Consider the following 23518-nt stretch of genomic DNA (forward strand, 5'->3'; position numbering starts at 1 on the left):
CCATCATCGCTCTGCTGTAAACCTTGACGTTCATGTGGATGTTGGACATGAACCACCACCTGAACTGCAGGACAAACACCCTCCGTCTCCATGGCAGCAGCAGTCCTTGAACTAAAACTTGCTCAGGAGTGGTCCGAGGAACACGACAGAGCTCAGCTGTTCACTTGGGTTCCACATCTGATGTGGGCATCTGTGGGATGGTCCGGGGGATCAGCCTGGCCTAGGTAGGACCCATCCTTAAACCCACAGGACATCCCAAGAGTCAGAGGAGTTTTAGCAGCTTAAAGGGACCAACACAGTATTAAACCTGCGTTCTACAGGAGTGATTTTCTTCATGTGCAGGTAAAGATGTGTGAGGACCTTAGAGATGACAGGAGCACTGACAGACCTTCTCTTATTAAAAAGCAGCCTGTCCTCTGAGCTACTGACAAATCTTCCTGAATAAAGTTTCTACGTGTAAATCGGCTCAACAAAAACTGAAGCCGCAGTCAGAGATAACAGGTATCACAAATTCTAAACAACTTTCTTTGTTAACTTGGACTTTCTGCTTCAACCTCACATAAAAAGGGGAGTTTAACTCGTCAGGTGACTAAAAATGAACGACTTGTGCAGTTCTAGATCCTAAAGGCTAAATTAGCCGTTGAACACCTGTGTTAATTAGCCTGACAGCTAATTTAGCAGCTTAGCCTAGCTAAGCGCTCGAACACGACAAAACACAACTCTCCATAAGTCTCTGATATAACGGACAACAAAACAACGCTACAGGTTAGAAGGATGTATCTTCTTACCGTGTTTTACTCCGAAAACAAGCCCGACAGCAGCCAGAGACTACCTGACGTCCAGCTTCGAACCACAAACTGTTTATTTACAGTCTGCGCTTCGAAGCCTGTGACGTAATGGAGGGGGCGTTCCCATGGAGGGGCTTTATTTAGAGGAGGGGCCGCTTAGTCGAATGTTACATTTTTTAATCATCATATTTTAATAGTCAGTAACATTTACATGATAAATATTTTAGAGAGCTCATTTTTGTAAGAAAAAAGTTTGTCTAATTAATAATACTGTAGGGTCTTACCCTTAATATGAAAATTAATTATGTAAATTTATATTATTTGTGGCAAATCAGGAACCTATCACTGTATCATGTTGTATCCAGCAGGGTTAGCGGAGCTAGCAGTAGAGCTAACAAGGTTCTCCACTGGCACCAATTGATTTACGCCGTGAAATAAGTAGCTTTTCTAATAAATTATATGTAAGAGGCAGCGCTGTAATTACATCTTAGTTGGAGGTGTAATGTTTTACTACGTGACTGTGTTTATCTTGATCGTACTGAAATTAACTCACTAATTAGGACTTGCTAACTAGCTAGCGACAGCGACGACGATGTAAAGTAAGCAGAATTACAGATGAGGTACACTTCCTGTTTCTCCCTCATAGTAAAAACATGTTGAGTCCATTTTATTTCCTGAAGAAGTAAAGTTTTGACTAACAACCATGAGATTGTTGCCCTTGAAATGATGAGTGTATCAAGTGTCTTTCAAAAGTTTATTGTCTCTATGGATCAAACATCAAAAAGGTTACAAAGGTCAAAATGGTCTCCTGCAAACACGCAATACAGTAAAGTTTTAAATTGTGTTTAGGATTGAGTGATCTCCCAAGTGAAATAAAATAAAACAAAAGTTTACACTTACACGCGCCAAGATGAAATATGTATGCGGGCCACAGCCTGGCTACTGCTGCTCCATCACACCATTCTATGAATGAATGACTGTAGGCCGAGCTTTTAATTCCCACGTATGCCTGAGCTGGGGTCATGGTACTTTTGGTTTCACCAAAAGCAATCAGCAATTCAAAAAAAAACCCAATGAATTAATGATCAAATAAGTATCACTGGATGCACTGAACCATAAGCAGCAATACTTGGAGTCTGACTTTGGTGTTTTGTTCTTTATGAAGTCTGAGGATAGAAAATACTTGGAGTTCACCAGGAGACTGAGTGTTGATGAAAACTTGAAAGATTTTCTGGCTCGTTTGACCAGGAGAAATCTCATGTGGATGAGCTGAGTCAATCAAACTGTACAAAATCTCTCCAGGAGGAAGCAGATGTTTGACAGTAGCAGCTGGGAGAAAACCTGTTTTATTGGTAAAGATTTGCAGGACCTGATGAAGGCAGCAACTAAAGTCTGAGAACACTGAACAATAAGCTCTCCCTGAGTGGAACAAAGCAGAGTTCTGGGAGTCTGATGGACTGGTGAGACTAAAGTGGACTGTTGGGGCAGAACGTCTGGAGGTAGAAGGACCAGAAGAAGAGCATCAACAGGCCTGTTGGGAGCTTTAAAGCTCCTAAACTGGAGCATGTGAGTAGCGCATGGATTCTCTCAAACGCAGGACTTTCAGCAGGACCAGCAACCAAAGCAAACATACACCAAAGCCTGTTTCAAGAATCCTGCACTGACACAAACATCCTGAAACTTCCTGCACACTCTGCAACCTGACATCAACCTCCACATACGGTGCAGTTCATCATTCAGTGTGGAGCTGCAACACTAAACTACACAGTGAAAACAACACACTTTACACTGGTTCCCAGTCCACCTCCCAGTAACATGGTCCAGTCACAGTCTCTCCACACCAGCTGCTGCTGCTGCTTCAACCTCTGGATCATCAGACACACTCCATCCTCTCAGCACAAACACCGTCATGACCGTCACCACTTCCATCTGCAGAGAGAAGAACAAAGACCAGAGGAGATCAATGAATCTGATCAGCAACTCATCTGGTGTTACAAAAATGTACTGTATTCTTATTATGATTTTATGTACCATTCTCTTATTTTATTCCTCTCCTATTACACTGACCTTGTGGAAAACTGCTGAGAACAGGCCATGAGAACTGATGTGGCTCACTATCTGTTTGTGTTACCAAAGCCACATGGCAGGAACTCAAACAGAGTACCATTACAATATCCATGCGTATTCGTGCACTTGTGATTGCGCTACAGCTCATGCAAACACTTGCTTATGAAGCTTGTGTGTATCCTACAGTCTGTAATAATTTGCTCAGACACTCTGCACTGTGCATATTGATTCCTTGTGCAAGTAAAACTTTGCTTTGACTTGAACAAGATGACTGAGTGTCATTAGGAGGAGTCAGGACTGCACTAGAGAAGAAATTTCCTTACATGAGGATTAAAGAGCAACAGGACTTCAGTCATGTTCAGAGCAGCAGCTTCATGTGAACGTGTTGGAGTGAACACATTCAGCTCAAACCTCACACACTGTCTCAAAAGCAAAGGGACACTAAATATGTTCAAATGCTTCTGGAAGTTTCAAAACCTCCCTAAATTCCAAAAACACGATGTCCTGAGTTTCCAAAAAAGTTTATTTCACCATCATGTTCATTGCCGGCAAAACAGTAACAGAGATATCGCAGAGACTCTCACAATGGCACATTATCTCGCACAGGAAGTTAACACCAACATCTCATGTGCTCTAGAAGAAGAAATTCAAAGTCTGTCAGAAAAGGAGCCAGAAAATATGTTCAAATGCTCCTCTCAGGTTCAACACCTGAAGAAACTGAATGAAACAGCAAATTTCAAACATAAGGATACTTTTATCTGATCTAAGTCCAGTTAAACAGTCATTTTACAGCCAAACACTGTCAAAGATCAAATTAATATTTGTAGAAATACAGATTTTTCATGTTATTTGCAGTTTTGACCTGTTGTTTCATTTAACATTCACATGGAAGTTCATTGTTTTCTGTCATTTTACTCCAAATTATCTGTAATTTAATGAAACGATCAAATATCTGTAAAACAGCAGGACATGTTGAGAGAATGACTAAATGTAAAGATGCTGCTGTGAAATAAGAGGCGCTGGTCTGCAGGCTTCAGTCTCACTGATCTCAGAGCTGTGACAAACATCACACTGATCAGCTGATCACTGTTGGAATGAGACAACAAACAGTGAGATCAGATCTGAAGGACACTTTGATGAATGAGGACCACTGTCTCTGCACATCTGGAAGGCTGTCAGCTGGAATCAGCTTTATTTCCTCAACACATCAACACATCAACAACAGAAAACTGCTGGAAGCAGCAGAGACTGATGGAACCTTCTACTGACCTCAGGGTCTGCAGGCTGCAGTCTTGACTCTTCACAAGATCTAACAGATGTTTCACTGATGATTCCTGCAGCTTGTTGATGCTCAGGTCCAGATGTTCCAGATGGGAGGGGTTGGACTTCAGAGCTGAGACCAGAGAATCACAGCTGATCTCTGACAAACAGCAGCTCCTCAATCTGAATAAAGAATCAAAGATGTGTATAAAATCACTGATGATCCATCAGATGTGTTCAGGTTCTGAATGTGCAGATCAACATTACTTTGTCCTCATCAACCAGCTTTTCTCTAAAAGCAGCACAGTGACTTTGTCCTTCTCTTATTGTGGATCATCATCATGTCAGCCTTCTACACACATCATCCACATGTCAGCACAACATTCATCCACCTATTCATGTCCACACATCAGTAACATGCTGCATCATCAACACGATCAGGATCAGTCAAATAAAACTCAACACAAACCAAAGAAATATTTAGACTTCACTCACTAAACTTTGTCTCTTCAAACTGTTCTGAGTTCAGAGGATCTTCTGGATCCAGATGTGACTCTTCAGCTCAAACTACAAACATTCATTTACTTTAACAATTAACACTCAACATTTTCTACTTTTTCTGCTACAAACACTTGTCTCTTGATCAACACTAAAGAAAACAGAAAATGTGTATCAGAGCAGATTTACAGCTTCATGGATGGAAGTTCTGCTGAACAGAAATGAGCTTCAGTTGTCATTAAACACATCAGATCTACAACAGTAACAGACAGTCAGTGAACTGACCTCAGAGTCTTCAGGATGCAGTCTGGACTCTCCAGAAAAACACTCAGATGTTTCACTCCTGAATCCTTCAGGTTGTTGTTACTCAGGTCCAGATGTTCCAGATGTGAGGGGTTGGACTTCAGAGCTGAGACCAGAGAATCACAGCTGGTCTCTGACAAACTGCAGCTCATCAATCTGAAAAAAGAACAAAACATGTTCAGACTATAAACCTCTGGATGTTTTGACAAACAGCAGCTCTGTCTAAAATGTAGACTAATGTATTTTAGTAATGATAATAATGAAACTGAAAACCCCATGAATCCCTGTTTATGAGGCATATTCAGATAAAACACACGTGGTCCAATAAAACAGTCCTGGATTTTGAGCTGTCCTTGTCACGGTTCAGTACCGGTAATTACTCAGTGATGACTTTCTGCAAAGTTCTTGTGATCCACTGATACAACCAAAAATAAGACGGTTCACTTCAACTGCATCACAAACTACAGCGGTCAACAAATCAATGCCTCTAAAACATGAAATAAACAACTATAGCGATCTGAGGAACCTCAAAATATACAGCTGTGATCATAAGTTTACATATCCTGGCAGAATGTGTGACTTTTGGGCCATTTTCATAGAATATGAATGAAAAGAGAAAAACATTTCTTCCACTCATGGCTAGTGGTCGGATGAAGCCATTTATTGTCAAACAACTGTGTTTGCTCTTTTTAAATCATAATGACAACAGAAACTACCCGAATGACCCTGATCAAAAGTTTACATACACTCGTGATTTTGGCCTGATAACCTGCACACAAGTTGAACAAACAGGTTTGAATGGCTACTGAAGGTAGCCATCCTCACCTTGTAATCAGTGTGTATAAAAGCTCAGTGAGTTTATGGGCTCCTGACAGACCCTTGCATCTTTCATCCAGCGCTGCACTGATGTTTCTGGATTCTGAGCCATGGGAAAAGCAAAAGAACTGTCAAAGGATCTGTGGAAAAAGTTAAATGAACTGTATAAAACTGGAAAGGGATATAAAAAGATATCCAAGGAATTGGATAGCGTTCAAACTCTAATTAAAAAGTGGAAAATGAGGGATTCTGTTGAAACCAAACCACGGTCAGGTAGAACAACAAAAACTTCATGCACAGCTGCCAGGAAAATTGTCCGGGATGAAAAACTGACAAATAATTTCAGCTGAAATACAGGAGTCTCTGAAAAGTGGTGTGTCTGTTTCAAGAGGCAAAATAAGGAGGCACTTCAAGAAAAATGGGCTGCAAGGTCAAGTCATCTGAAGAAAGCCACCACTATGCAAATGCCACAAAGCATCCTGCTTAGAATACATGACAAGAGCAAAATTCCATGTTTTGGACACAACAACCATAAACTTTACATTTGCAGAGGAGTAAACAAGGCCCATGATGAAGGTACACCATTCCCACTGTGAAACACGGAGGAGGATCGCTGATGTTTTGGGGATGTGTGAGCTACAAAGGCACATGAAAATTGGTCAAAATTGATGGCAAGATGAATGCAGCATGTTACCAGAAAATACTGGATGAAGATGTAAACTCATCAGCCCGGAAGCTGCGCATGGGACGTACTTGGACGTTCCAAAATGACAACAATCCAAAACACAAGGCCAAGTCAACCTGTCATCGACTACTCCAGAATAAAGAGAAGGTTCTGGAGTGGCCATCTCAGACTCCTGACCTCAGCATCGTTGAGCCACTCTGGAGAGATCTCAGATGTGCAGTTCATGCTAGACAGCCCAGGAATGTAAAGAGACTGGAGGCTTTTTGTCCAAAAGAATGGGCAGCTTTACCATCTGAGAAAACAAAGAGCCTCGTTAACAACTACCAAAAAAGACTTCAAGCTGTCACTGATGTTAAAGGGGGGAATACACAGTGTTAAGAACTGGGGTGTGTAAACTTTTGGTCATTTGGGTAGTTTCTGTTGTCATTATGCTTTAAAAGGAGTAAACACAGTTGTTTTTTATCAATAAATGGCTTCATTCATGAGTGAAAGAAAAGCTTTTGTGTTATCATTCATGTTCTCTGAAAAATGGCCAAGAAATGATAAATTCTGCCAGGGTATTTTAACTTCTGAGTACAACTGTGCACATCAATAATGTTCATGGAAAAAAGTAAAGCGAGAGGGCTGTGTTGTGGTCACGTCAGTCACCGACCAGCGGGTCTGGAAAGAGGACTCATCGATATGCAAATTATATGTAAATGAGCCGTTCATTGCCCCTCCCCCAGGAAGTTATCAATGAAAACAGAACTTTGAAAATCACGAAAAAAAACTCAACATAAAAAATAGTCTTTAAAAGCATATACATGAAGAAAAACTCTGAAAACTGTAATTTAAAATCACATTAAAATGCAAAAATAAAAAAGCCAAATTTTATTTTTAATGACAAATTCTTACTGTCAATGACCACCTATACCGTCTCTGTTTTAGCTCCATATGACAGCTTCATCTATCATGGGGGGAGATGTTAGCTACTGCTGTCAGTTACGTGTGCAACTCAATACTTCACAGTTAAAGGTCGAAAGCAGAGAAGAAGAAAACGACGTTACCATGAAGATAATTAATACTTTTTCTTTCCATTCTGAAATGACAAAGAAATTATTCCCCTCCCTCGCAGCATTTCTGTTTAGAAAGAGGAATCCAGCTTCACACGTTAGCTCTCAAATTCTCCAAATCACTGAAATAAGGCGACTTTAAAAGGCAGAAGCTGTCAGGTTTACTAACAGCATGGATCAGGTTACTAAAGGAGGCTGGAGTAAGTCCCGCTGCATCCTGGGAACTGTAGTCTCCAGCAGCAGCTCTTAATTTCTCCAGTTTAGTCTGTAGATACTGAACAACTTCAACACCAAAACTCTGACTTTTAGCTGGACGTTTGGCCACTTTTCAGATTTGTTGTCTCATCTGACGACCCTTATCCGTCGTCGATTTCAAACTTTATTTTTAAAAAAAAAACAGGAAAATTCATCCTAAATGGATGGAAGCTGCTCAGATGTTCTGTCTGCAGAGATGAAAGTTACTGATACGATGAGAATTCAGGTCTGAGGACGCTTCTGTGAAAAGCCTCCAATGTTCCGCCTCCTGGGTTCATCCTCACAGCCGATTGGAAGAGGAAGCTGTAGGGCTCCTCCCTTCACAGCCCATCGACCAATCAGGTGTGAGAATGAGAGGACTCAGCGAAGCGTTCACTCACCTCCTCATCGGCCACAACTTCAAGACTGGAACCGGTTTTAGTGAAGCGTGAAAGAAGTGTGGATCAGTAGAATATCAGTTTAGTGTCACCATAACTCTACATCAGATTCATCTCAGCACTAGGGCTGGACCTAATTATCTGAATATTCGGTGGTAGTAACTGAATATTAATTTTGAGATCAGAATAGTGGGATCTTAGCCTAGCCGCGCTAGACCCATGCTCTGAAGACGCAAGGGTCTAGGCATGCTCGACAGAGAGGGAGGCCGGCTAAAAGGTTGTCTGCAGCAATTGGGTAGGTATACAACCAATCAGTGCAACGAATAGGCTCCTAGAGCACCGGAAATCGGAGGATGCGGTAGTTTGGTGAAGCCTTATTTATTCAGTCAATGGGTGAAGCTCAAGTATATTACAGACATGTTAACAGAAAGATTATTCAGTCGGTGCTAATGGAGCTCAGCGACTGTTGTCGTTTTTGTTGTCGACCCTGGCAGAGAATTAAATTCGTTGCCGTGGGTTGTCTAGCGGGGCTAGGCTAGTTGTTTCTGGTCGTTTGTACCACGTGGACTTGCGTCACTCCACCTGTGTTAGTAAACAGAATACAAAAGCCAAAGACAGAGATATTCATGGTAACGCTATGCTAATGCTGTCGGACTCTGATGATGAACACCGTCAGAGGCCAGATCGAAGTTCTCAAAAATGCACTTCGCTCCCCTTCCCCCAGAAACTACTATTTGGACCAGCCCTACTCAGCACACAAAGAAAACACAATGTCTGACCCCAGAGTCTTCAGGATGCAGTCTGGACTCTCCAGAAAACCACTCAGATGTTTCACTCCTGAATCCTTCAGGTCATTGATACTCAGGTCCAGATGTTCCAGATGGGAGGGGTTGGACTTCAGAGCTGAGACCAGAGAATCACAGCTGATCTCTGACAACCTGCAGCTCTTCAATCTGAATAAAGAATCAAAGATGTGTATAAAATCATTGATGATCCATCAGATGTGTTCAGGTTCTGAACGTGCAGATCAACATTACTTTGTCCTCATCAACCAGCTTTTCTCTAAGGCAAGCCAAGGCAAGGCAAGTTTATTTGTATAGCACAACTCAACACAAGGTAATTCAAAGTGCTTTAGATAAACACTAAAAACAGCAAGACAGTAATAAAATAAAAAATAAAATGCTATATTTTTACAATCTATGAAATCAATTTAAAAAGAAGAAAAATATACAAAATGTAAAAGCAATGGAGTATAACATATAGCAATACGACCTACTTGCTACACAGTGGAGTATAGCAAGTAGGTAGTATTTTAATCTACACATACGTTAGAGTGAACAATAGTGTTTTCAGCCCTGATTTTTAAAGGCACTGACAGTTTCAGCGGACCTCAGATCTACAGGAAGTTTGTTCCACAGGTGAGGAGCAAAATAACTGAATGCCGTCTCACCTTGCTTGGTTCTTGTTCTTGGGACACACAACAAACCAGTTCCAGATGACCTAAGAGGTCTGGATGCTTCATCAGGAGCTAGTAAATCATGCATATATTGTCATACCAAGACCATTCAGTGCTTTAAAGACCAGCAGCAAGATTTTGAAATCTATCCTTTGTCTCACAGGATTTCAGTGTAGCGATTTAATGACTGGTGTAATATGGTCCAGTTTCCTCGTGTCTGTAAGGACTCTGGCAGCAGCATTCTGAATCAGCTGCAGCTGCTTGATTGATTTTTTATTAAGACTGGTAAAGATGCCATTACAGTAATCTAACCTACTCAGAATGAATGCATGAATAAGTTTTTCCATGTCTTGTTTAGACAGAAACCCCTAAATTCTCGCAATGTTTTTGAGGTGGTAATAGGAAGATTTAGTGATAAACTTTAGATGGTTATTGAAGTTCGGGTCTGAGTCAGATTTCTGTCTTGATTTGCAGCTGTCAATGATAGAGCCAAGGTGAGTGCTGATCTTTACCCTTTCATTAAATAATATCTTTCATTTTGCTAAATAAAACAGAAAATGTGAACCAGAGCAGATTTACAGCTTCATGGATGGAAGTTTTGTTTGAACAAAATGAGCTTCAGTTGTCATTAAACACATCAGATCTACAACAGTAACAGACAGTCAGTGAACTGACCTCAGAGTCTCCAGGATGCAGTCTGGACTCTCCAGAAAAACACTCAGATGTTTCACTCCTGAATCCAGCAGGTCGTTCAGACTCAGGTCCAGATGTTCCAGATGTTCCAGATGGGAGGGGTTGGACTTCAGAGCTGAGACCAGAGAATCACAGCTGGTCTCTGACAGATTGCAGTCCTCCAATCTGAATAAAGAATAAAGATGTGTGTTCAGGTTCTGAATGTGCAGATCAACATTACTTTGTCCTCATCAATCAGCTTTTCTCTAAAAGCAGCACAGTGACTTTGTCCTTCTCTTATTGTGGATCATCATCATGTCAGCCTTCTACACACATCATCCACATGTCAGCACAACATTCATCCACCTATTCATGTCCACACATCAGTAACATCTGCTGACCTCAGTCCACTCTCTCATCAAAGGATCAACATCAAATCTCTTCATTCTTTCATTTATTCCATCACCTTCTTCTTCTTCTTCTGTGGAAATCAGCTTGCTAGCTTTGTCTCCTTCACATCTTCCAGTGTGTCTTCAACAACAGTCACATGTCATCTGTACATTACAGAGGGATTCTGATTCCTGCTGTCCACACTGACTGTCCACTGCTCTCTTCCTAACACAACTCCACTGGAAGGAATCACTTCATCAGCTCAGCTCACACTAACATCAAGCTTCAGCTTCTGACTCACACTAATCAACTTCCACACTGTTGACAACTAAACTCCTCTTTGACTTCCTGAGGCTCCACTGCAGCTCAGCACAAACACTGTGGAAACACAAACATACTGACTGGATGTGCGGAAGTCACACTGCTGAAGCCTCACATCACTTTCACATCAGCTTTACATTCAGACACACAGCAGGACTGTGGATTCTGTCCTCCATCTGGGAACTCTGCAGTCAGCTCATCAAAGGATTGATTCAGACATGGATCAAGAAACTAAAATGTCTTTAGACTGTTTTGAGGAAAATTCTTAACATTTATCAAACAAAACTCAAAATTTATTCTATAAAAAATTCAACCAGTAGTCACTGAACTGACCTGAGAGTCTCCAGTTTACAGTTTGGACTCTCCAGTCCATCAGAAAGATGCTTCACTTCTGAATCCTGCAGGTTGTTTCCTTTCAGGTCCAGTTCTATCAGATGGGAGGGGTTGGACTTCAGAGCTGAAGCCATGACTTCATAGTGACTCTCTGAGAGTCTACAGTTAGAAAGTCTGTAATGAGACATAAATGACAATCAAGTTATGAGAGAGAACACCTGATATTTCCTGCTGACAACATTTTCTGTCCTGTTTTACTGTGACTCAGGTTATTATGACTGAGTTGAGCTCAGTGAACATCACAGATTGAAAGATGATGATGTCTCTGCTGTGGACCTGCTGCTGTCAGCTTCAATTCCATCACTCAACATTTACAGTCTTCTGTCAATCAAACGCTACACAAATGAAACTGATGATGATCACTGGACAACATCACACCTGAACATCAGTCAATAAGAACATCAGGAAAAATTCTCATGTGATGACAGACCAGTGAGTCAACATTTTCCTCAATGTCCTTTGGGAGATTCTGAAAAATTTGTTCAGCACAAACACAAAGAACAAACCACTGAGGATGAATTATTTCCACCATAATGTCTTACAAACACGTTATCAGGGTTTGTAGCATTAAAAACACTCGGGGAAACAATCTGACTTCTACCATTCTGCTCTGATATATCGGTCCCTCCAGGATTTCGCGGGTTTTTTTCGTGATTCCTGCGGCCGAAAATGCCTGAATTCGTGGCAGCTTTTCTAAAAAATTGCGATAAAAGTTGCGATGTTTTAAGCTGATTTGTTGTGATAAAATTGCGGGAGACAATTGACAATTGCTAAAAAGCTGCATTTTTTTCCAGCTTGTAGGACATGTTTCAACACTGTAATTGACAATATTTATTCCAAAATTAATTATTTTACGTTCCAACCCGTTTCCACAAAAACTGGCACACCACAGTGGGAAATAAGCAGCAGCCAGATACTGGTTAAATACAACATGGTTGGTAGATTTGTGGCACAAAATGATAATTTACGATTGAATGAATCATATTCGGACATATGTCAGTGGCTTGAAAAGTAAATTTCACATCCTGGCAAAGACGTGTTCACACACACTCATGGCTTGTCACGTCAATTCACAAGGAGAGCGCAGTACTCCACCAAGACTGTTCATTACCCGACCTCGCACTGAACACAGGTGTGTGTTCTGCATGTGTACATATCGAATCCCGTGACCTAAATATGTAGCGGGCGGCGGGAATTGATTGGACTCAGAAACACCCCCACAATTCAATCAGTTGTTCCTTGTGTCATTTACATCCGATACGCGCTTGTGGTTGTGGCGGAGACGGCCCGAATATTCGGATCCGTTCGTCTGGTCTGCCAGGTCCAAATTTTGCCTTCATTTTGTCTTCAGTTAAACTGAAGAATTCCCAAACATCGGAGGTCTTCAGCATCTTGTCTTGTGTTTATGCAACAAAGTGAAGCGTGACGTCAGAGCCGAGATGAGCCGAACACGAATGGATGAGCTGAAGTGGGCCGAAGGCGCAGGGAAGAGACGAGCTCCGAATATTTTCGTCTGGGGGGAGGAGGGGGTGATCACATAGACATATGTGTATATGTCATAGGCATATGCGTATATGTTTATGTGATCGCACGACGGGATGAGCCGATATGTGCCGATGTGGGCCGAAGGCGGCGGGAAGACAGTAACACGGCATACTCTTTCCACCCGGTAACATCCGAACGGGGGTGGGGTGTGGTGGGGTTGGGGGGTGGGGGTTTGGTGGGATGGGGGTGGGGGCAAATATTCGGATATTCGGGCCCAGCCCTACAGATTTGTTGATCTGACCTTTCTGACCTTCCTTGGAAATTTCATTCAAATCCGTTAGTCTGTTTTTGAGTAATGTTGCTGACAGACAGAGCCGATCATCACATAACTCCACTGCATTATTTTGAGCGATATATTTTATGTGAAGACACCTTTCTCTGCACAAAAAACAGGAAAAACAATGCAGGAGACAGAGCAATTGGTGTCAGATGGAATATGAAGTATAAAACAGATGCAACTTGAGCTGGGATTTGAAATGGAGGAATGAATCAATGTTTCTGAACTGGGGTGGTAGTGAATTCAAGAGACGGGGAGCAGAGCGTCTGAAAGCTCTGATGTGAACGTATGATGAGGTTATTGTACATGTCTTTGTGGATAGTGAGACCAGTTTTCTATAAAGCCACTCAGGTTGCTGACCTTTGGCTCTAATGAGCCAAAGACTGGGAGTGAACCAAGGGGCGCAGACGGAGAATAAAACGGATCAGGTTTTTAATGGAGCAAGAAAATTGAGGATATTATGGAGTCTAGTGTTGTAATGAGAAACCAGTTCATCAGGGGTGAATAGATTGTGGATGTCAAGGAGGCACGAGGAGTGGATTGGTTTATGGGGGCGGTAGACAGTAGCAATTATGCTGGGAGTGGGACCAGATAGCTTTCAGGAAGTGAATTCACGAAGGGATGAATCCAATGCCGATCGCGCAACATTGTCCGACCAGTGAAGACGAAAGGACGAGTCGAATACCCATCCAAACATTCTGATCTCAAAATAAATATCCGGATACCATCATAATGACCAAATATTCGGATACTTGGATATTGATCAGTGATACGATTGAGCAGCGTTGGCGGAGTACTGCGCTCTCCAAGTGCTTTTCTTGTTCAAGTTGTAGAATAGTCACTGGTGTGTACCCATTTAGAATTTTATAAGCTGTTAAAATTACGTAGGTTTAAGAGTGTAGAAGTGTTTAAGAGCATAGGAAGTGTTTATAAGAGTGTGGAAAAGTTAATAACCGTGTGGGAAAGGTTTATACGAGTGCGGGGAGGGTTTATAAAACCTTAAAATACATATAAATAATAAAATAAATATGAGGTCACTACTTTGCGGATTTTTATCTATTGCGGCCGGTTCTGGAACCAAACCATCGTGATAGACGAGAAACCGCTCTATAGTGTAATTAAATAAAAACTGTAATAATTTGAAATAAAAACAAGGAAATCAAATGAATTAAAATTCAGCTCACATCAGTGACAGCAACAATTACATAATCGTGTCATTTCTCAGACTTCAGAAATGTTGCTTGTTAATGATACAGATTTTATGTTAAACACTAAAGAGTGAAATACTCAGATTACTCAGATTACCGAAACTTTCTGGAGTTCCTCACAGCTGGAATCAGTCTCCGTTTTCCTTCTTGTGATGTTCTGTATTTGTCCAGGTCCAACTCATCCAGAACCTCCTCTGACATCTGCAGCATGTAGGCCAGAGCTGAGCAGTGGATCTCAGAGAGTTTCTTCTCTGATCTGTTCTTTGACTGCAGGAACTCTTGGATCTCCTGATGTACTGAGAGATCCTTCATCTCCATCAGACAGTGGAAGATGTTGATGCTCCTGTCAGGAGATATTTCATCACTGTTCATCTCCTTCAGGTTGTTGATGATTCTCTGGATCATCTTGGGATCGTTCTCTGTCTGACCCAGCAGACCTCCTAAGAGTCTCTGGTTGGACTCCAGACAGAGGCCATGAAGGAAGCGAACAAACAGGTCCAGGTGACCATTTTTAATGGTGAGGGATTTCTCCATGACTCTGTCCAGGAAAATATCCAGGTATGAGTTCATGTAGTAATCTCCAAGGAACTCCTTCAGCACCTCAGTCTTCCTGTTGGTGTAACAGTGGAACACGTAGACTGCAGCCAGAAACTCCTGAATGCTCAGATGAACAAAGCAGTAGACTGGTTTCTCGAACATCACACACTCTCTTCTTAAGATCTGTGTACAAACTCCTGAGAAGACAGAGACCTCCGTCACATCCAGACCACACTGCTCCAGGTCTTCTTCGTAGAACATGATGTTTCCTTTCTCCAGATGTTCAAAGGCCAGCCTCCCCAGCTTCAGAAGAACTTCCCAGTCAGCCTCCGTCAGCTCCTGTGGACTCGTCTCAGGTCCCTCATGGTACTTGTTCTTCTTCTTCTGGGTCTGAACCAGCAGGACATGTGAGTACATGTCAGTCAGGGTCTTGGGCAGCTCTCCTCTCTGCTCTGTGTTCAACATGTGCTCCAGAACTGCAGCAGTGATCCAGCAGAACACTGGGAGTCGACACATGATGTGGAGGTTCCTGGATGTCTTGATGTGGGAGATGATTGTGCTGGAGCGCTCTTCATCACTGATCCTCCTCCTGAAGTACTCCTCCTTCTGGACGTCGGTGAAGCCTCGTACTTCTGTTAATCTGTCCACACATGTAAGAGGGATCTGATTGGCTGCGGCAGGGCGGGAAGTGATCCAGACCAGAGCCGAGGGAAGCAGATTCCCCTCCAAGAGATTGAACAGCAGAACGTCCAGCGATGACTTCTGGCTGACGTCAGACACAACCTTCCTGTTGGTGAAATCCAGTGAAAGTCTGCTTTCATCCAGACCGTCAAAGATGAACAAAAGTTTACAGACAGCCAGCTGCTCTGCCGTCACCTTCTGTAATGTTGGATGGAAAACATGGAGCAGCGTGAGAAGACTGTGCTGCTCATCGCTGATCAAGTTCAACTCCCTGAAGGAAAGCACCACCACCACACTGACGTCTTGGTTTTCTCCGCCCTCTGCCCAGTCCAGAGTGAACTTCAGCACTGAGAAGGTTTTACCTATGCCAGCAATGCCATTGGTCAGGACCACTCTGATGGCTCTCTGCTGCTCAGGTAAGACTTTAAAGATGTCCTGGCACCTGATGGGAGTGTCATGGAGGCTCTTCTTGGAAGCTGTCTCCAGCTGCTCCACCTCATGTTGGACATCAGCCTCTCCACTGTGTCCCTCTGTGATGTAGAGCTCAGTGTAGATCCTGTTGAGGAGGGTTCCACCTCCTGGTTCATCACTTCCTTCAGTCACATGTTCACATCTCCTCCTCAGACTCATCTTATGTTCCTGCAGAACCTCCTGCAGACCAACACCTGCTCACAGACCAGACAAACAATCAGACTCAGCAAACACAAACATCTTTTATGTCTGGACAACACAACAACAAGCTCAGATTCCACACATCAGTCCACCAGCAGATGTTCAGTCTTACTTTGTCCACAGCTGCGGCTTCTGGGTCTTTTTCCACACTGGGGACAGGAGGAGTGTCCTGATGGAGCAGACTGGTCCCAGTATGAGCTGATGCACTGTCTGCAGAACCAGTGTCCACAGCTGCTAGAGACTGGATCCTTCAGGACGTCCTGACACCGAGCACAGCAGGACAGCTGCTCCTCCACACAAACTCCCCTCCTCTTCATCACTCTGTCAACACATTTATTCATCACATCTCACATCATCTGGAGAAAAACATCCACAGAGCAGAAGGTCAGATGGTCTCAGAAAACAGTAAAAGTGAGGCTACTGTTCTGTCTGAGTTCAGCCAGTAATAAAAATGCTGCTTCCTTTAATTAACACCATTACAACCACCAAACTCTCACTCATCTGCCTGCAGTTTTCTGTTAATAGAAACTCAACACTTTGTGCAGCAGCTTCACAGTAACAGCCTTCTGTTCTTCACTGCTTTACACTCACTTTGGCAGCTCAGCTCGGCTCAGCTCAGTCTGATCTCAGAGTAGAAATGCTGTAAAAACTGTGACAGAGCAGCAGCCTCAGACACACAGTGTTCGGCTTCCATTTCATCAGAACCATGAACCAATGAAGACCAACCACAACATCAGCTACACATCTGCAGAACATTCTTACACAGACAATCTGAAAATGTTTACGTTGACTTCAACACTGGAGAGAAGCTGTTTGAACATTGTGTGTAAAAGTGAAATAGATGTTCTCAGGTGTTTTACCACAGTAACACCATCACAACTTCCTGGTTTTAAAAGCCAGATGAGGATTTATCTCGGTCTGAAAGAGTTCTGCATTCTGACCACTGTGTGACTGTTTCAGCAGAGCATCTTCCTTCATCCTAAAACCTTCATCTTCCATCAGATCAGTTTACAGCAGAAACACTTTCTTACTTTGTGTCTGAGGGTTCAGGATCTTTACTGAACTCTGGAGGATGATGTTTGGACCAGTCACTCTTCATAGACAGACGGCTGGAGGCTGAAGACTCTGCTCTCTGTCTGCTGAAATACATGTTTGTTCTCTCATCAATCACTGATCAATTCTCTGATCAAATACACAGTTTAAATACACAAACTGCAGATGATGAGATGGTTAATGTTTACAGTTGTCCTCTTAGATTAGATTACAGCATTTCTACTGAAGATGCTGAGAGGAAACAGGACGAAGGATTTCTATTTCAAACCTTTTCAAAGTTCATTTTAATCTATCAACTAAAATCAAGCATCAGGGACACAACGTATCACCGACAGACGTAATTATAAAAGAGTGATATGAATAAGTTAGAGGCCGATTCTTACTTTGTGTCTGAGGGTTCAGGATCTTTACTGAACTCTGGAGGATGATGTTTGGACCAGTCACTCTTCATAGACAGACGGCTGGAGGCTGGAAACTCCTCCTCCTCCTCAGAATCACTCATCTTGAGGACTTCAGTCAATCTGAGAGGAAAACCCACAACACTGACTGAGAGCTCAGGAAATAACAAAAGTCAAAGTAACACACAAGTTCATGTTTGTCTTCATTCAGGTACTTTGAGTCCACAGAAGTGAAATCTGAAAAAGTCCTCAGAGTGAGGCCGGCACTATGCAGGGGCGAGAGGAGGCAGTGCCCCCTCAAATAAATGTCTTGCTCCCTCAAATCAAAATTTTAGAAGTTGAGAAAGCACATTTTTAATATACTCACACAATTAATACATTACAAGTTGACAAAATTATCTGCAGTAGCGGAAAAATCCGCCGAAAAGGGGAGAACGCGATATAGTCTCAGCTTCGTCTCATCTCTCTGTCCCTCCGCTGTGCGTGTATTCACAGGCTGATCAATCAATCAATCAATCAAATTTTATTTATAAATTTGATTGACTGATTGATCAGCGCACACTCACACATCTCCCCTCCCCCTATCTGAGATGGCAGAGGATGATGATGCTGCAGTTGACCTGTGCACTGAGGCATCAGGCCTGATATGTCAAATTCAGAGGCATCACTTCTTTGAGACTGCCAAGTTTCTAGTGCGGGTGCTTGGTGTCTTGAAAGCAGCAAATGCAATTCTACAGTCTCAGTCTGTGGATATGTGTAGGGCTTCTGAGGTTGTTGGTGCAGCACTGGAGTCCCTAAAAAACATTCGTGAAGATGAGTATTGGGCAGAGTTATCTCAGGTGGCTGATGGAGATGATTCTCATCCTCCAAAGAGAAGGAGAACAATGAGCAATCACCTTGGTCAAAGTGTCGTGCTCTCAACTGTGGGCCATACAGACTCTGATGATCCTTCCCTTAATGCCCATCAGTCTCCCAAAAGATCTCTGTTCAACATCCTTGACAGGGTCATTTCAGAAATGGAAACCAGATTTTCCCAGAAGAATGTTGACCTGATGAAAGCCATATCTAGTCTTGCACCCAAATCTACTACATTTCTAGATTCAACCCACTTGCACCCTCTGGCTGTGCTGGCTGGCAGACAATGCAAGTCTGAAAAATGAAATCCTTGTGGCAAAACAGATTTTGCTCAAGAGATGTCCAAATGAAACACCTGTCCACTGTGTGTAAACACCTGCAGGAGTGTGTTTACACTAAAATCAACCATCAGGGACACAACGTATCACCGACAGACGTAATTATAAAAAAGTTATATGAATAAGTTAGAGGCCATTTCTTACTTTGTGTCTGAGGGTTCAGGATCTTTACTGAACTCTGGAGGATGATGTTTGGACCAGTCACTCTTCATAGACAGACGGCTGGAGGCTGGAAACTCCTCCTCCTCCTCAGAATCACTCATCTTGAGGACTTCAGTTAATCTGAGAGGAAAACCAGCAACACTGAGAGCTCAGGAAATAACAAAATTCAAAGTAACACACAAGTTCATGTTTGTCTTCATTCAGGTACTTTGAGTCCACAGAAGTGAGTGGGGGGGGGGACGACCCGAATATTCGGAAAGTCGCTATTGGCTGTCTTAAAAGTCACTAGAAGTCGCTAAATGACGTCATCGCCTAATTTGCATATTTCCTAGTTTGTATGTAATTGTAATCAACATTGTAGGAGAGAGGAATGGCGTTGTGGAAGAGACCAAAAAGTGAGTATAAATATTCGTATAAATATTCGAATACCGACATAGCGAACAAATATTCGGATATTCAGGATATTCGGGTCCAGCCCTACTGAAAATATGGTCACGTTTCTTGTACCTTTTGAAGAGTTGACGACAGAAATAAGTTCTTATCAGGCCTCTGCTGCTGACGTGATTCCCTCTAGTCTGTTGTGGCTTTGAAACGGCTGCTTAGCAAGGAAGCTAAAACAGACAGTGGGGTCCTCACCGCAAAACGTGCTCTGCTGGAAACTGTGAATGACCGCTTTGAAAATGCTTTCTCTGAACCACTTTACTACTTGGCAACAGTACTGGACCCAAGGCACAAAGACCATTATTTTGACAGAAACACCAAGCTGGTGGCAATAAACATGCTACAGAAGGAAGTGGAGAGGATGATGCACAACAACTTAATTGTTCCTGGACTTGACGTTAAATATGTTAAAATATGTTTTCTTTTTGTTACATAATAAAGAACACTGCATGGTCTAATTTGGTTTAATTTTGGTTTTCATGTTCTCACAGTGCTTATTTAAACTAGTTTTTGTGGTGTGAACAAAATTTGAATATCGACATCAGTAATGTCAGTTATTGCAGATATCTGAAAAGTTAATATCAGATACTGGTATCAGCCACCAGTAATAATGGCAACGATTTATTTTAATAACTCAGTGTTGTATGCAAGATATATAGCACTAAGCCAGGTTTAATATGAAACTCAACTTTATACAATATATACGGTAGAAGTTCCATGCTCCGTCTCCGACATTTTTTAGAAAGTGCAAATCTGCCCTGTGTACGTTCATTAGTTCCTTAAAAGCTATCTGAACAGATGAAAACAACTTTATCGGTTATAGTTATGACACTGATCAAGATAAATCAGATAAATACAAGCTAACTACAAAAACTTTAAGACCTTTGGTGGAGAACAGTGGGAAGATAAACACCAACACTGCTGACAAACAGTACATGTTACATATAGAAGCTATTTACACTCAGATTAAAATTAAACCCTCTGAACGGCCTCCTGCTCTCTGGCTCTAGTCACACCGGTTCTCGGTCGGTTGTCAGGCCGAGCTCAGGTCTCCCTGAACGGCTTGGAGCAGCTCCTCACTCTGCCTCCTCCACAGAGGGCACCACAAAGCGGAGATACGCGGAAAAAACGACCGCATTCAGCTCCTGACTATCAGTGTCCTTTACTGTATTGTTATTTATACTGTTTACTGTTATATATTTATGATTTTAATCGACGGTTTCCGGTCACAAACACAAAACGGCGACACGTTGATCGGTTTAACGCCTTCAACCGAACCTTCCAGTTCCAGAGAAAGTTTAAAGCGAAGGTCAAGTTTTTCTAAACAAATATCAAACATTAAAGAAATAAAACGAACGAATTCAACTTAAAAGCTGCTGACATTACCTTCACAGGCTGGACCGGAAGACGTAAACTGCGTCACATCTTACTAAGAACGAAACCAAAAGGTAGACCGAGAGGCGTTTGAGCGCAAGTCAAAAAAAATCAGACATTAGAGTGTTCAGCTGGAGATGAACAGCATTTAGGAAAATAAAACACCGCGAAACATCTCTAAATGTTTGTTGAACTTCATAATGTAAAGCATAATGTAGCTTTTTTCAAAACGTTTAATTCAAAAGCATTTCATTATCAGTGTCTGACACTTGGAATCCAAAACATGACAAATCATGTATGAAAGAATTTATCCTACCTTTATGTGAGCAGTATTATTGTTATTATACATTTTTATAACCTGCCCCGTTAATGCATTAACGGGGCTATAAAATTTCTGTTTTCAGTACCCTCGCATTAACGTGCCCAGCCCTAACAAACACTAAACTCAGACATGATTACATCATTGTGAGGACAAATTTAGGCAGTTTTCTTGTCCATAGATGTTTTCTTGACACTGTAAAAAATGGAAGTCGAGACTATCACTGTTAATCAGTCCCTCCAGGAATTCGAGATGTTGCGATGGTGCAAATTCACACGAAATCAACCAATCTCCGTGAATTTTTCACGGCCTTGCAATTTTGTCCAATCACCGCAACTTTCCCGCAATTTTGGCCCGCCTCCCATGAGTTCCACCAATCATAGCAGCTCCCAGCACAAACCTAATGCATGTACGTCACCGAATTCACTTCCTTTTTATGGTTTGAAGATTCAGACATGTGTGATACTAATGTCTCTCATTTACCAACAAAAATTACTGCTGACGACCGTGATAAACAATTAATTCACTGATGTTCTTCACCAAAGTGGAGCTAAACTGTTTTACAACCGTGCAATATTGTGGTGGAATACAAAAATAGGGAAAAAAAATCAATTGATACACACTTTTTTTAAAAACACGAAACATATTAAAACGGCTGAAATGAGCAACAACAGACCAGACAAATCACCGTGATGGAAACTGTTGCATCCAGATCCGTTAGAGCACTGAAAGAATGAAGGTAAATTAGATTATTTATTACACCAAAGAACACGGCAGAGTTATGTGACGATCAGCGTGTGTGAATCCTTCCTCTGTTACCAACATCACGCAAAAACAGAGTCTGAGATTTGAATGAAATTTTCAGGGTCGGTCAGAAATGACACAAGGACCAAATGATTAGACTTCGGCAGTGATGCGGCTTAAACTTTAGATCCACAGATTTATTGAGGAGTCATAGTGGCACGGCGTCTGATAGCAGCACGGTAACCATGGCAACAAGTGAACGCTACCTCAGCGGCCCGCTGACGATCACGATTGTGATCCTACAACAGATCTAACACTGTGGATGTATCAGAAATGACACAAGGAACAACTGATTAAATTGCCGTCGCCCCCTGCACAATTAGGTCACTTCATGTTAAACCAGTATCTGGCTGCTGCTAATGTCCCACCGTGGTGTGCCAGCTTTTGTGGAAATGGGTTGGAACGTTAAGTAATTAATTTTGGAATAAATATCGTCAATTACAGTGTTGAAACATGTTCTACAAGCTGGAAAAAATGCAGCTTTTTAGCAGTTGTCACTGTCTCCCACAGTTTCATCACAACAAATAAGCTTAAAACATCGCAACTTTTATCGCAATTTTTTTTAAAAAACCTGCCGCAAATTCAGGCATTTTCGGCCGCAACACTCACGAAAAATACCCGCGAAATCCTGGAGGGACTGAATTATCTAGCCAGCTAAATTAGCCGTTGCTAACGCGTTCGGACCACCAAAAGTGCTCAAACATGACCAAACACAACTCTTCATAAGTCTCTGACTTAACGTACATCAAAACAATGCTACAGGTTAGAAGTATTTATCTTCTTACCGTGTTTTACTCAAAATACAAGATCAACAGCAGCCACAGATGCTACCAGACGTGCCGCTTCAATCACAGACTGTTTATAAAGTCTACGCTTCGAACCTTCTGATGTAATGGAGGGGGCGTTCCCACGGAGCGGCTTTATTTAGAGGAGGGGCCAGAATGATGATGTCAGAGGCCTCACTGCCTGGTGACTGCATCATTAACCTCTGAGGCTCACCTCAAAATGTGAGTTTGTGATAGAGAGTTGAGAGTTTGGTTCGCTCAGATACAGTTTACACAGTTTGACTACGAGAGTTTGGATCGCATTTATGTAGTTTGGAGAGTTTAGTTGGTGATGAATTTCCGATGAAGTTAATTTTCTGACTATAAGCCTATATTTCTGTACAATGGGTATCATGTAATGGGTTTAATTTAAAAAAAAAAGTTGTGTATTTGTGATTGTAAATGTTATGTTGCTTCTAAAGCTGACTTTGTTATGTTGTAAATATGTTTTCTTACCTCCGAACTCTCCGCTTAGTTGAGTGTATTTGTAATTGATCAAACTTTTATTTTTTAATCATAATATTTAAAAAGTTAGGAACATTTAAATGATAATATTTTAGAGGCTTCAGTTTTTTAAGAAGTAAATTTGTACAATTAATAATACTGTAGAGTCTTACCCTTAATATTAAAATTATTTGTGTAATTTCAAATTATTTGTGGCGAATCATGAACCTATCACTGTATCATGTTGTATCCA

At 41.9% G+C, this 23518-nt stretch overlaps 1 protein-coding gene and 1 long non-coding RNA gene across 10 annotated transcripts; one reads left to right on the forward strand and one right to left on the reverse strand.

Moving 5' to 3' along the window:
- Positions 1–1528: 1528 nt before the first annotated feature.
- Positions 1529–20953, reverse strand: LOC110971852 (NACHT, LRR and PYD domains-containing protein 12-like). 9 transcript variants are annotated; one of them, XM_051943527.1, is made up of 12 exons: positions 20887–20953; positions 19042–19179; positions 17690–17827; positions 17285–17389; positions 16366–16574; positions 14461–16246; positions 11274–11447; positions 10233–10415; positions 8881–9054; positions 4899–5072; positions 4125–4298; positions 1529–2717 (listed from the first exon to the last, which is right to left on the reverse strand). In XM_051943527.1, the coding sequence occupies exons 2-12, from the start codon at positions 19158–19160 to the stop codon at positions 2705–2707; spliced, it is 3249 nt and encodes a 1082-aa protein (XP_051799487.1). In that variant the 5' UTR covers positions 19161–19179; positions 20887–20953; the 3' UTR covers positions 1529–2704. The 9 variants fall into 9 exon arrangements, with proteins under 9 accessions (XP_051799487.1, XP_051799486.1, XP_051799490.1 ...); XM_051943526.1 differs by having other exon boundaries at positions 17285–17392; XM_051943530.1 differs by lacking the exon at positions 17690–17827.
- LOC127532196 (uncharacterized) lies at positions 4899–11049 on the forward strand. Its single transcript, XR_007939593.1, has 3 exons — positions 4899–4984; positions 8967–9112; positions 10445–11049. It is a non-coding gene; the product is annotated as an uncharacterized LOC127532196 (long non-coding RNA).
- Positions 20954–23518: the final 2565 nt, after the last annotated feature.

The sequence above is a fragment of the Acanthochromis polyacanthus genome, chromosome 22 (assembly GCF_021347895.1).
Source record: "Acanthochromis polyacanthus isolate Apoly-LR-REF ecotype Palm Island chromosome 22, KAUST_Apoly_ChrSc, whole genome shotgun sequence".
In the NCBI taxonomy this organism is placed as follows: domain Eukaryota; kingdom Metazoa; phylum Chordata; class Actinopteri; family Pomacentridae; genus Acanthochromis; species Acanthochromis polyacanthus.

Excerpts from the sequence above, each read along its gene's own strand:
- LOC110971852 (XM_051943526.1), bottom strand. The coding sequence starts at position 19,160 with ATGAGTGATTCTGAGGAGGAGGAGGAGTTTCCAGCCTCCAGCCGTCTG. Across the intron at positions 16,247-16,365 it reads AAGCCGCAGCTGTGGACAAA|GTGTTGGTCTGCAGGAGGTT; the intron begins GTAAGACTGAAC and ends GTCTGTGAGCAG. Across the intron at positions 10,416-11,273 it reads TGTAAACTGGAGACTCTCAG|ATTGGAGGACTGCAATCTGT; the intron begins GTCAGTTCAGTG and ends TTCTTTATTCAG.